The sequence below is a fragment of the Nicotiana sylvestris genome, chromosome 4, assembly GCF_000393655.2.
Source record: "Nicotiana sylvestris chromosome 4, ASM39365v2, whole genome shotgun sequence".
NCBI lineage: Eukaryota > Viridiplantae > Streptophyta > Magnoliopsida > Solanales > Solanaceae > Nicotiana > Nicotiana sylvestris.
Window position 1 is genome coordinate 30,126,041 of NC_091060.1, and position 14,757 is coordinate 30,140,797.

At 31.2% G+C, this 14,757-nt stretch overlaps 2 protein-coding genes across 2 annotated transcripts; one reads left to right on the plus strand and one right to left on the minus strand.

Annotated features, from left to right (window-relative positions):
* Positions 1 to 319: 319 nt before the first annotated feature.
* LOC104223043 (purple acid phosphatase 3) lies at positions 320 to 5,610 on the plus strand. The gene is made up of 7 exons (XM_009774391.2): positions 320 to 776; positions 2,761 to 2,917; positions 3,774 to 3,881; positions 3,995 to 4,122; positions 4,546 to 4,674; positions 5,012 to 5,079; positions 5,191 to 5,610. Exons 1-7 carry the CDS (start codon positions 588 to 590, stop codon positions 5,402 to 5,404), a joined length of 993 nt encoding a protein of 330 aa, XP_009772693.1. The 5' UTR covers positions 320 to 587; the 3' UTR covers positions 5,405 to 5,610.
* A 706-nt stretch (positions 5,611 to 6,316) lies between these two features.
* LOC104223044 (purple acid phosphatase 8-like) lies at positions 6,317 to 11,652 on the minus strand. The gene is made up of 7 exons (XM_009774392.2): positions 11,345 to 11,652; positions 9,054 to 9,210; positions 8,502 to 8,609; positions 8,121 to 8,248; positions 6,997 to 7,125; positions 6,810 to 6,877; positions 6,317 to 6,722 (listed from the first exon to the last, which is right to left on the minus strand). The coding sequence occupies exons 1-7, from the start codon at positions 11,516 to 11,518 to the stop codon at positions 6,506 to 6,508; spliced, it is 981 nt and encodes a 326-aa protein (XP_009772694.1). The 5' UTR covers positions 11,519 to 11,652; the 3' UTR covers positions 6,317 to 6,505.
* Between the last annotated feature and the right edge of the window lie 3,105 nt (positions 11,653 to 14,757).

Consider the following 14,757-nt stretch of genomic DNA (forward strand, 5'->3'; position numbering starts at 1 on the left):
AATAAATTTTATTGTTGCAAACACATTCAATATAATAGTTTGACTTCTGAAAGCAGAAATATGTCAAATAATTTGAAATGTATGAAGGATATAACAAAGTATTATGAACTACTCAGCATTCTGTCTCAAAAAGGATGGTGGGGTTCGATGAACAAGAATTAACACATGTTATCATTATTATAGTTTAAGTTATATACATCATGACGTAAGCATCCACTATTACGTATTTTACTAAGTAACTTGTCTTATTTTCAAAATGACAAATCATACATTTTAAGGAGTATTATATATAAATATTGTTTGAGAGACCTAATAACGTAAGAAATTATTTATGATATACATAACTACAACTCTTATTATATTCCTAATTCCCTTACTGGGTTCCTTATCAGGAAATCCAAAACCTTTTGTCCTTTGGTCTAAACTTTAGCTGAACATTTATCAAACTTATTTGAGGAAGGAAACTTCCTATCTTCTCTCTCACTTAAATCTCCTCCACCCCTCCACCCCCACCCACACTTTTCATATATATGGCCATATAAATCTCTCCTTTTTTGTTAAAACTTTGAACACTATTATTCCTCCAAATGGCTTCCATGAAAATGCTTATGTTTCTTCAACTCAACTATTTTACTTTCTTCTTCTTGTTACTTGAGGCCACGGCTGAGCTTCACCGGTTGGAACATCCGGCGAAAACCGACGGCTCGCTTAGCATTTTGGTCGTCGGGGATTGGGGACGGAAAGGAACCTATAACCAAACTGAAGTTGCTCATCAGGTAATTAAGATTAGTCTTAATTCCATAATTTTCTTAAGTAGTTAAGTTCACTTTAATTACCTAATTCCATAATTTTCTTGGAATGCAACTTTGAAATTTTTTTAAGAAAAAAGAAAAGAGTGTAGCTTATAGGCTGTAAAATAAATTGTACGGAAGTAGAAAGTAGATTAAGATCAAACTGAGTAACAAGAAGAAAAGAACATTTTACCTCATTTTTTCTAATTCATATGACACAATTTGATTCGTTACAGAGCTTAAAAAAATAAAATAAAAAATTGACACTATAGTTTAAATATGTCATAATAATCGTGTGGCTATAAAACTTTTAAAATTTGTGATCTTAAATACACCGTAATATATTTATATGGCTATAAAAAAATTTATTAAGGGTAATAAAAATCTATATTAAATATAAAGGGATATGATTCTTTTGAAACGACCTAATAAAAATATATATCATATGGTAAGTGAAACCATCGCCAGCCAATTGAAAGAATACAAGTGTTGGAAGACAAAAATTATATTCCATCCTTTAATGCCTATTTCCCACTTCTCATCGCCTTTGGTTGTCAGGGGAACTAAAGAATGATAAATACCTTGCAGATTTCAAATATGTTCCTATAACCTGTGATGGATTAGATCATTTACACGAACTCAATAACTTTTATCCAAATCTTATATATATTAAAAGATATCCATAAAAATATTGACAATAAATTTAATTATTCTTATATATGATTTGAACTTATTATAGGAACTCTATTAGTTTTAATTCTTTCCGCCTCTAATCCTATTCCTCGATGACAAATAACTACTCCTTCCGTCTCAAATTATAGGTCGTGTTTATCTTTTACATGTCTTTTAAAAAAACTATTTCTCCCGGTTCACAATAAGTGACCAATTTACATTTAGCACGTCCATTAAGAAAATACTAAATTCTATACAAAAATACCTACTATGACTAAACTACCCCTAATTAAACATTTAATGTGAGGAGTAAGAAAACTTTTTAGGGATATGTACATATGGGTTAGTTTGTAAAAACAAATTGAATTCTTTCTTGATTACATAACTGGACACTTATTTTGAACCAAAATAAAAAAGCAAATTGGTCACTTATTGTGAACCGGAGGGAGTATTAAATATGAGAGTTTTTGACTGTTTTACCCTTATTTATGTCTTAAGATATAATCTCTCTTCAAGAGCAATTAATTATAAGGATAAAATAGGAAAAATATAATTAATTTAGTCTTGAACTTCTAAAATGACAAATAATTTGAGACAATTATTTTTGAACCGAAAATTTGAGACCAAGGGAGTAATGACACTGTTACCACAATTAATTAAGCATGTAGGTCCTAAAAAATGTCGATTATCTCACTAAATGAAAGTCATAATCATACTTCGACACTAATCAACTCAGCTCTTTTTTGTTGCTTATCGTTCAACTTCATTTTGTTTCTCTTTTGTATTATTTCTTGAATAAAGACATTTGATTAATGCCTCCTAACCTCTATGGTCTTTATCAACGTAGATATGAAATTGACAGAACAATAAGCTATATGAGTACTCCATATCTTTAATTTACTTCTTGAGGTCCCATTTTCTTTCTTTGTTTTATTCAATATTGCCACCTAGCTAATCTATATTGTCTATTTCTAACTTTATTTTTCTTTTGTCGGTTCACTTAAATTTGACTACGTGGCTTCATATATGCTGTTTTTACCTTTTTCTTTTATTTTAAAAGGTATAATTTGCCACTAATCACTACAAATATTAACCTTCCACTCTTAAAGTATGATTTAAAAAAAAAATAACTCGAAAACCCCCAATATGACACGATAAATGTAGATATTTGCAAAGGAAGTAAAATGTACGCCTGCCAATATTTTCAAAGATGAATAGGAGTAGATAAATGGTTAAATATAATTTCTCTATTTTATAAATCCTAAAATATTGTTTCTTTATCTCGAATTTTATGTAGATGGGAATAATTGGAGAGAGATTAAACATAGATTTTGTTGTATCAACTGGCGACAATTTCTATGATAATGGATTGACTGGTGTCGATGATTCAGCTTTTGAGGAGTCATTTAGCAATGTTTACGCTGCTCCGAGCGTACAGAAAAAGTGGTACAATGGTGAGTTTCTTCCTTTTTCCCCTTCTAACCAAAAAATCTTATATATATACGTACAAATATATTAGAGTAATAAAAAGTAGGGGCATATTAAAATTTTAAATTTGATGAGTTCAATGTTTAAGATTCAATATGATATTTAATTATTTCTTGCAACTTTAAGTAAATTCACACACACATATATATATATATGTAAGGGCTGTTGGCCATAAGAAATTTTTTACTTTTTTCGAAAAAATTTCACTATTTTCGGAATCAGTATTTGTCCATGAAATTTTCAAATTTCACTTAAAGTTAAATTTCAGAATTTTTTGAAAATTTGAAAAACTTCAAAAAGCTGTTTTTCAAAATTTTCACTTTAAATCACTCTCAAAAATTTAAAAACAACTCCAAATTGTATTCATATCCAAATACAATTTTAATTTTCAAATATTATTTTCACTTTAATTTTTTTTCACTTTTTTCTAAATTTTACAATTCTTATATCCAAACGCCCACTAACAAATGCATGTGGATATATGTACTTCCCACGTTTGATTTTATGCATGCATTTGTGGCTATCATCTTTCGAAAATTAATTGGGCAGCAGCTAAGTACTATTTTGGACCACTGTAATATTTAATATGTTGTTAAAAGATGGTAAGGGTATTTATCAGGAAAATATCAGGCACAATACTGGTGAAATTCATGGATAAATACTTATTCGCATACAATATTTATATAAAATCAATTTTAATTTTTATTAACTAGTGATAATGATGCATGTGAAGACATATGTTTATGTTTCCAGAGAAAAATATTTTTTAAAAACTATTTGGGCCATTTTGAAAATTTTATTTGCTTATATATTTTATTGCAGTTTTGGGGAACCATGACTACAGAGGTGATGCTTTAGCACAATTAAGTCCCATCCTCAAGCAAAAGGATAGCAGGTGGATTTGTTTAAGGTCTTATATTGTTAATACAGGTAAAAAAAAACTTAATTAAGTTAAGCTTAATTAGGAAATTTTAATTATTAGGTGAAAATTTTAAATTTCACTAATATCTAAACATTTTATCTCCTTCCCTTGGCTTGAACAGATGTGGCAGAATTTTTCTTTGTGGATACAACTCCTTTTCAAGATATGTATTTCACAAATCCTAAAGATCATACTTATGATTGGAGAGACATTTTGCCTCGACAAGATTATCTTGACAATATTTTGAAGGTAGAGTTAATTTACGTATTAGTCGTTTTGGTAAACTGAATTTTTTTCAAGACGTTTAACGTTTTAGAAAACACAAACCTAAGGCTCCGTTTGGCCATATAAAGAAATCACCTTTTTCCGAATTTTTTTAATTTTTTTTTCGAAAATTGACCATGAAATTTTTAATTTTTACTTAAAAATTAATTTCGAAATTTTTTGAAAATTTGAAAAATTTCAAAAAGCTATTTTTCAAAATTTTCGTTTTAGATCACCCAAAGAAATTCAAAAATAGCCCAAAATTATATTCATGTCCAAACACAACTCTAATTTCAAATACCATTTTCACTTAAATTTTTTTAACTTTTTCTTTTTTTGAAATTTTATAATTCTTATGTCCACACGCCCACTTAAAATTAAATGTGTTTTAAATTTTGACCAAATTAGGACTTGGACTCTGCATTAAAGGAATCAAGTGCAAAATGGAAGATTGTTGTTGGTCACCACACAATTCAAAGTGCTGGCCACCACGGTAACACCAAGGAGCTTGAAATCCAATTACTCCCTGTCTTGCAGGTAAAGAATTGGGCAAACTATAAAATTAATGATTTGGCCGAAATTAGTTGTATTTGCTAGTCAAAAAGTATATAAAATATGTATATTTGTTTTCTATAACACACACATATATAGACTGTTAATTTTGGAAGTGGCTAAAAATATATATTTCTCTAAAGAACTTTGAAATACAAATTCTTGTAGTTTTTATATCAAATTTCCCGAGATCTTTATTTTTGAAAATAAAATACAAGTGATATTTGCAGGCAAACAATGTTGACTTTTTAATAAATTGAAACAATAATATTGTTTCCTAAGTACTTCTTTCTTCTCCTTTTCTTTTTCCTTCATTTTTCAGGCAAATGGTGTTGACTTCTACATAAATGGACATGATCACTGCTTAGAGCATATAAGCAGTTCAGACAGGTAATATTAAACACAACTAAAGCTAAAAAAAATGGACTTTAATTTAATTCAAATAAAAAATTAAAAAAGGGGGTCAATTTTTTTAAAAAAAAAAACATTTTTTTTTTGCAGTCCACTTCAATTTTTGACAAGTGGTGGAGGGTCAAAGGCATGGAGGGGTGATATCAATTGGTGGAACCCAAAGGAATTGAAATTTTATTATGATGGACAAGGCTTTATGGCAATGCAAATTACTCAAACAGAAGTTGGACTCCAATTCTTTGACATTTTTGGCAACGTTTTACATAAATGGAGTGCCTCAAAACCCCTATTTTCCATTATGTAAATAGCTCCTAATTAAAAAAAATGATGGATTTAATTTGCTTCTGCTTAAGCAGTTAAATCTCCTTACCATTGATGTAATTGAAAATTAGTGCAGCTTCTTGTCTATAATTCATTTCCCTCTAGTTGTCTCATTTCATAGGCGGATGTACTGCACCTACTACCTTCTATTGCCATATTCATGGGAAAATGACCAAATTTGCTCTTCTACTTTGTGGAAATGATTAATTTTATTCTTTATACTTTTAGCAGAAATACTCCCGTCGGTATTCAAGCTGTTCAAAATATACGTCTTCTCTATTAGGGCTATATCCAAGGTGGACGTCCAATCTCACACGAAATTAATATTTTTGTGAAGTGGACATCATCTGGCACGTCACCTCACCATGCTCCCAACCCATTCTACCTCCCTCCCCCTTTGCAATTCTTCTTCCACCACCATCACCTCCTCACCAACCACTACCAACATATAAATTAATATATCAATGAATTTACTCCATAGAGTTTCGTGCATGGATCCTAAAGCCTAAATCATGGCATGGCACAGTAAGTTCACCTAGTCTTTCGCCCAGCCTTCACCTTTTTCAATGGCCAAGTTGAAGCGTTCAACGTCGGCCTACCACCTTTCTATTTTTTGCTTTCTAGAAAATTCTCTTACCAGATGGTTGTTTGCTGCAGCCTTTAAGTCTCGCCTAGCCTCTCCCGCCGTTCTCTAGGAAACTAGCGGCTCGCAACTATTCAGCCATTCTCTAGGATATAGGAGATGTGCCACTGATTGGGTTCATAACACAACCATCGTTTTAATTGTGTTCTAACCAAAAGCCGACGTACATGATATTGTTAGAATTCTTTTTTTTTCGAATTTTGTTCACATGTTAGATCTATGAATTAACTCATCATTGTAAAGGAGCCGAAATAAAACCAATATTTCATGTTCGGTTTTGAATTAAAGACGTTAAAAATAATAAAACATGCAAGCAAGAAACATATTGTACACAATAATCATTCCTATCTCTATCAGATTACATAGAAAACAATCAATAATACACTAAAATACACTTTAATTTCGATATTCATCTTGCTCTTATGTAACATTTACCCCTAGCTATTGACTAGCTAAATAAGAGTCCTTTGACACTTTGAATTTGTGTAAGACATTTCCAAAAACATCGTAATACACAAACTCAGCTTCTAATTTGTTCAATTCAACTGAAACAAATCCTTGTCCATCATAATAAAATTTCAATTCCTCAGGATTCCACCATTTAATATCTCCCCTCCATGCTTTGGATCCGCCTCCGCTTGTTAAAAATTCTAAGTTGCTAAACAAATAATTAACCGTTAATTAATAATGATTAAGTAATAATAGTGTATGCAAAGGTACATATGTGTACTTGACGTCTGGTTACCTGTCTATGCTTCCAATGCGTTCCAAGCAGTGATCATGGCCATTAATGTAAAAATCAACATTACGTTCCTAAATGGAAAAATTGGATAAAGTTAACAAAAATTATAAATCCAAAAAGAAATTGTGAAGATCAGCTCATATTTAATTTAAACCTAAAAAATATACATGTGTAGTAATTAATAAATTACCTGAAGTATTGGAGTTAATTGTTCAGCAAGCTCTGTAATAATACCATGATGTCCAGCACTTTTAATCGTATGGTGACCAATCGCCATCTTCCATTTTGCAGTAGACCTACTTAATGCCAAATCCAAATCCTTTTTTGAAAACACCAAATGAGAAATAAGAAAAAAGGGTTTAGAGAAATTAAAGAAGAAAAGTTCTTAATATATTAATTCTATAAAGTATTATATATATAACCATTTTACATGGCACGAAAAGTCTTCGAATACTACTAAGGGCCTGTTTGACCATAAAAAGAGATTATTTTTTTCGTTTTTTTTTTTTACTTTTTTCGAAATTAGTGTTTGGCCATTTAATTTTCGATTTCCACTTGAAGATGAATTTCAAAATTTTTCGAAAATTTGAAAAGCTCCAAAAAGCTATTTTTCAAATTCACTTCAGATCACTCACAAAAATTCAAAAACAGCCCAAAATTATATTCATGTCCAAACACAACTTTAATTTTCAAATATCATTTTCACTTTTTTTCTGAAATTTTACAATCCTTATGTCCAAACGCCCACTAATGCTCTAGCAGAGGCGGATTCAGTGTGAGAGTTACGGGTTTAATTGAACCCATAACTTTCGACGCGGAGTAGAAATTTATGTGTAAAAATTCACTAAAATTGCAAAAATAATTGATTTGAACCCATAACTTTAAATATATAATGAGTTCAATGTTAAAAATCTTAAAAATTGAACCCATAGAATTTAAATCTTGGATCCGCCTCTGTGCTCTAGCCTCTATGTTTTTCTATCTTTTTATCTTTTGTGTTGTAAATTTTGTGGAGATATCACAACTCTTAATAACTCGTAGGCCAAAAATAATATGAAGTACCATATCATTACTGCCTCCGTATCATTTTATATATCTTAGTTTGAGATCATGAAATTTAAGAAAGTAAATGCAACTTTAAATCTTATGATTTTTGAATTAAAGATGTATGGAACGTACTAAAATGTTCTTTAAAATTTCAGTTTTAAATATTCCATGTAAAATATTTGAATTAAAGAGTTATGAGATATCAAAAATAATATTTTTTTAAACAGACTAAAAAAAACACATAAATTATAACAGATGGAATACTACCTTTAAGAGATCGTTGAGATATTTGTCCCTTGGCAAGACACCTTTCCAGTCATAAGTGTGATCTTTTGGGTGTGTAAAATAGTCGTCAACAAAGGGGGTGGTGTCTATGAAGAAAAATTCCACAATTTCTGCCTCACCAAAAAATAAGGACAAGAATATCAATATTTGCTCTTAATTAGAATATGCACCTCTCTTTAGTGTTAATTTCTTTATATTATTTGAATAAGAGAGTGAAAATTAATTAAAACATTGGATCTTGCACCTTTATAATTTTAAAAACCCCTAAATCTCAGAGTGCGAAAGTTAAAATATTTAATTTTCGAATGAGACGACGATTCTTTTTCGAAAATAAAAATTGTAGTCAAATATTCTTATTTTTACCTGCATCAAGAACATAAGATCTCAAACAAAACCATCTTTCGTCCTTTTCTCTAAGGACTGGACTTAATTGCGCCTCTACATCACCCCTGTAGTCATGGTTTCCCAACACTGCCACAAGAAAAGAAAAAAGTAGGAACTTAATTATACAAATTAAAACGATATTTTATATTCAGTTTCATGCAATATATTTACACGTTAATTTAGTTTTATCTTCTTTATGGTTAATCACATGGAATTAACGCATTTACATAATCTTGTTTATACGTCCCCATAATTTTTCAAAGGCTTGTAATCATAATAAACTACAATCAGGGCTCAGGGTAGATCTAGAGTGTCATTTATGGGTTGACGTGAATCCAATAATTTTTGTTCAAATTATATATATATTCATTACATATTTATAAATAATATTTATTTTTGAACTAATTATTATTTTATATTAATTTAAAATTGTTTTAGCTGCCTATAAGAACCAATAAACTTAAACTCATGAATCAGCCTCTAAATAGTAAGTACAATAATGGTGATGAAAAATTTGCATAAAAGATTTACCATTGTACCACGTCTTTTGCAAGCTAGGAGCTGTATAAATATTGACGAATGAATCATAAAATGCAGGATCATCTACACCTTTGAGCCCATCGTCATAGAAATTGTCACCAGTTGATATTACAAAATCAATATTTAGCTTCTCTCCTATCTTTCCCATCTACACATTTAATAAACCAAAAACAAACAAACAAAAAAGAAACTTAAACGATTATTATTACATAATAATGTGTCACAAATCAAAACACAAAAGTTTAATATTCAAGTTCTACCAATATTCAAATTATAGCCACACCAAGTTCTCGATGAGCATGTTTGTTTAAGTAATGTTTTGCTTTAAAAAAAAAATACTTTTACAATAATAGGTGGATCCACGATTTAAAGTTTATATGTTTCTACAATAACCTTACGTTAATACATATATAGTATTTGAGCAAAAGTTACTTGCACATACAGAGGCGGATCAAGGATTTAATGTTTATATATGGGTTCCTGCAATGACCTTGAGTAAATTTTCAGTAGTAACTGAGTTCACATTCAAACATTTATAGATACTTAGTGAATTTTTGGAACACATTTACACTGTTTGGACAAAAGCTACTGAGTTCACGGGAACACATAAATCGCAAGCTGGATCCGTCCTTATGCACGTGAGCTTGTATGTGCCATTGTAGATCCGCCTCAGTTTACAACTAACTTTAACCGGGTAGGTCAATCAAATTCTAGCTATTTTTAGTACTACTCTCTCCGTTTCAGTTTATGTGAACCTATTTCTTTTTTGGTCTGTTCCAAAAAGAAAGAACTCTTTCTAAAATTTGGAAACATTTACCTTAAACTTCCAATTCTACCCTTAATGAGAAGCTTTTATAACCACACAAATACTCTGGACCCCATTTTAACTTGTTTAGGACCACAAATTTTAAAAACCTTCATTTTCTTTTTAAACTCTGCGTCCAGTCAAACAGATTCACATAAATTGAAACGGAGGGAGTATTATTCACATAATTTCAATCCAAACACCTTTTAGCTTAAGTAAATGTTTACTCAGTCCAACTTGACAAAAGTACATCTAAAGTCGACTGTCCAAAAATATGCCACTGTTAATTTCCTTGTTCTTCTCCTTTGCTTTATGATGTTACGTACCCCAAGAAAACAGTACAAATATGGATTTAACGTTAAAAACTTAAAGGGTGTCTAATACGTAAGAAAAATCGACTTTAAAATGGGATACAGAAGAGTAAAAAGAATTTCTGTTGCTTAAAGTAATAAACTTTTTGGATGAATGACTTTTGGAAGAGTGGGGAATATGCCTTTTCCCTTTAACTCCATCACCAAATAAAATCAATCTGGTATCTCCACAGAATTATTTCTTTTTTATTTGCGTGAAGAAAAAAAACTTGTCTCTTATACTCTAATAATATATAGAGAGATGAATCAATAAGGATTGTGGTTGAGTGATCTTCGTTCTTAATCAGAAATTTTGATATCGTTAGACAAAGTTTTATTCGAGAAACCTAAAAATAAATAGAGTAATTTTTATATATTCAAAAATTCATAAGCTTTGAATCCCCCACAACTCTTCCTTCCCCCAACCTACCCGTAATACAATAGTCACAAAAAAAAGTAGGTGTTCAAAGGTCAATAAGAAGTTTATTAAATTAAATACGGCATTATTATTATTATTATTATTATTATTAAGCTGCAAAAATTTAATTTTTAAATTGATGCGTCACATGCATAATTAAAAGTTAAACGTAGAGATATAATGAAAAGTAGATTCAAAATTATATTAACAGCCTATTATTTTGCATTGGTGGCAAGATTTATTGTCTCTCCCTCCTATACCTATTGAAATATCTATCATTTAATGCCAAGCTTAAAATCAAAATTTCAAATTTTTCTCTCTCTTTCTATCTTACAATAATATTATCAGGGTCAATCCGGTATTAATTTATCAAACACCAACTTTCAACAGACTTATATAAAACTCGAAAACAATAGAAAAGAACTCTAAAAGTGGTTTTTTTACTTTCTCACAATAACTTTTTATTAATCACCAACTTTCAACATTTAAAAAATTCTATAAAACCAGAAACTTTATAAATTTTTAAAAGAAAAAAACACCAAGGGACGTAACTGGTAAGTATTATGAGAGGAATTAAAACTTGAAGAAGACAATCATGTTTTTTTAACTGACCATATACTAAAGAAGAAGAAGAACAACAACTCATATATATGAAAAGAAAATAATGAGATTTCAGGTTCAAATCCTAGCGGAGAAAGAAAAGAAGAACCTGAAAGGCGACATCGGATTGATTATAGAGCCCTTTCCTCCCCCAATCTCCAACCACTAGAAAACTAAGAGAGCCATCAGCTTTCACAGATTGTTTGAGATATGGAAATTCAGCAGCACAAAGAACAAAATACACTCCAAAACTAGCCAAGAAAATTAGATACTGAAAATGCATAGTTTTCTTGAGAAAAAAAAAACTGTCATTTGATATGAAAAAATGAAAGACTTTAATTTGGAGGGAATTATCACACAAGATTGGCCTCTTTGGTTTTATGAATGAAGAGTATATTAATGGAATATAATATCCAAAACAAAATTCTGTACTTCAACTATTTGGAAAGGAATATGATAAGAAATTGCAATGATGTGACAGCCTTATATCTATGTTTGAAGCCAAGGTATCGTGCCTTTTATTTATTCAAATCCTTGCTTGTACGTATATCTCACATGGCTATAAGAAAATAATACATATTTTAAATCATATGATATTCGAAATTACGTAGAGTCCATTTATGGGAAATTCTATTATGAATTTCTCTATTTTCAAGACTTGAACTGAAACTTTTGGTTACGAGTGGAGGATCTATTTCATCCTACCCTACCACAATTCTTAGCGGTAAAATACTACTTCCTCCGTTCTAATTTATGTGAACATGTTTGACTGGACACAGAATTTAAGGAAAAATGAAGACTTTTGAAATTTGTGGTCCTAAACAAGTTAAAAAGGGGGCCAAAGTATTTGTGTGGTTATAAAAACTTCTCATTAAGGGTAGAATTGTAAGTTTTTAAGTTAAATTGTTTTCAAATTTAGAAATGAGTCATTCTTTTTAGAACGGACAAAAAAAAATATAGGTTAATAGAGGAGTACGAATTTACTTAAGAGTTACTGGTCTATATATTAAGCCAAAACCAGAACAATAATTAAACGTTTCACACGTACTTTCATGTGAACAGTTAGTTGGAAGTTTCGTGTGGCTAAGTTGATAGGAGTATTTTATTTTCTAAGTGTGGAAAAAAGAGAATTACCAACGTGTTGCGTTATTCAATTAATTTATATTTCAATTTCAAGTACAATAGATATTTGAACCCTGACACATTTACTCTTTTTTTAATCCTCATTTTACATGGTGGTGAGTTGGAGTTGGTGAATAATAGTAAAAGTCACGGCGTGCCATTAGAAAAACAACTAATGGAGTGCTTTATTAATAAATAATTAAATCTAATTGTTGGAAGAGGAAAAAGGAAAAAGAATTCTCCTAATACTTGACTTTGAAAAGGAGTAGGAGATCCTAGAAAATGAAGAGAGAGAAAAAAACTAAAAAAAGAACTGGGGCAGGTCGTAATAAATGCCTTTAAGATTCTGCCAAACTAATTCCATAATCCTGGTGGTTTAATAGATCTCGCAAAAAATTTCAAGCTTACTATTTTTTTCAATTTGGGATCCATGACCGTCTCATTCAAATTTTAGAAGGGTAATAAGCAGAATGTTAAAAAAATTTGTTGACATTCGGCCTAAGGGGCAAAATGTCTCAAGAATAAATGCTCGAAAGAGTGTAAAGTGTCGCTTTCCAGACTTCTTGGATTTAATTAAATAATTTAACAAAAAGTGTACACTTATTTGGCTCCACTCTAATGTAGTCACTAGTGATGTCCTATTGTAGTATTGCACGACTTGAATAGGAAGCTTTTCTTTCTTTCTATAAGCAACTGTCAATAAATTTTCCGTTCTTAGAATTTAAATCCAAGACCCGACCACCACACGGCAGGAAATGTGGGACACCCTACACAAATCGCATATTCAAATAAATATTGGGTACACAAGAAAGCAAGCCTTTAATCTCTAGTGTTGTGTTTTAAAATCAAATAAGCTTAAGCACAAAGCGTACAATATCACTAGTAGGCTCTGTAATGTTACAAATCATTGCAGGCAACCTCAGGCGATAGTGGGGCAAACCTCAATGTTCAACTGAATTAAGATGAATCTCGCATCTTTGAGATAATAGTAGAGCAAAACTCCGCAAGGAAGCTTAGTCCGTGAATGGGGTATACATATGTAACACCCAAGACAAATTCCACATCGATAGAACACAAGAGACATGACGGGTATATAAGGAAGCAAGCTTCTAAACCCTGTAACATGCGGGCGGGCCTAAGCACAAAGCATATGATATGAGTAATGGGCTAAACTATTACCATAAACGGGAGACTTTATGACCAGAGAATAACGCTGCTCAATTTCTATGTTTTGATTATGGGTGTTTAACGGGCTAACCGGGCCGGGTCGGGCCTCCATTTTTTGGACCCGTACAGGTTACGATCCGGACCGATTCCGGGTTGGTTCTTAACGGGTTCGGGTTCATCCGGGTAAAAACTGAATCGTACGGGTTACAGGTTGAGAGGGTCGGATTTAGTGTAATTTTAATATATATTTTTTTTGGAATTTTGTATAAATATTGTAATAAGTGCATTACAAAGTACTAACATAAAGAATACAATGGAGATTGGGAAAAAATGCACTTATTGCAAGTGCTACTTTTATTTCTTAATTCAAATTTCAAAGTTTCAAACTTACAAATTGAAAGGTTTACATTTTTTTCAACAAGTAAAATAGTATTTCAAGTATTTCAACCGATGTTACCACGAACAAACGTCAAGCAAGTATTTCAATTTTGAACTTCAATTGTTCAAAGTTCAAACTTCAAATGACAAAACACAATAAATTAAATTCAAGAAAAGAGAGCCAAATAAAATTAGATTGAAGACTTGAAGTCTTGCAAATTGTAGAATGAGAGAAATTGAGATTGAGAAATGAGTATTGAGTGAATAAATGAAGAAGAGGGGGGGTATTTATAGTTTTAAAGAATGTTAGTTTTGTAAATTGAAAAAGGGTTAAAAATTAAAAAAAAAAAAATAGGCTATTTGTGTAATATTTCTGTTGGCCAACAGCCAAAACATGGTCTGACAGTTGCCAACGATCTGTGGGGCCCCCAAGTCTGAAAAATTTTAAAAAAAAAACTAGTCGTTTGAACCGGACCGGTTAACCCGTAAGAGTTACTATTCACTCTACCGGGTTCAACCGGTTCCGATTACCCGTTTGGGCCAGCTGAACCGCGCCAACCCCCCCAAACCCCCTTACCCAACCCAGCCCAGCCCCTTATTACCGGTCCGAGCCGGTTTCGTGTTCTACCGGTCTGGGCCGGTCCGGAACCGGTCCAACCCAGCCCGTTTAACACCTTTAGTTTTGATTAAATCTTGAAAGGAACGAAAGAGAATGATCACAGGAAATCAACACAAGTGTTACCTCCTCCATCTCAGATAATAAGCTAAGAGATTATAGATTCTACTGACACAATATGACAACAAATAATCAGCTAAAAATTAACAGATTCTACACACAGGTTAATAGTGACAAGT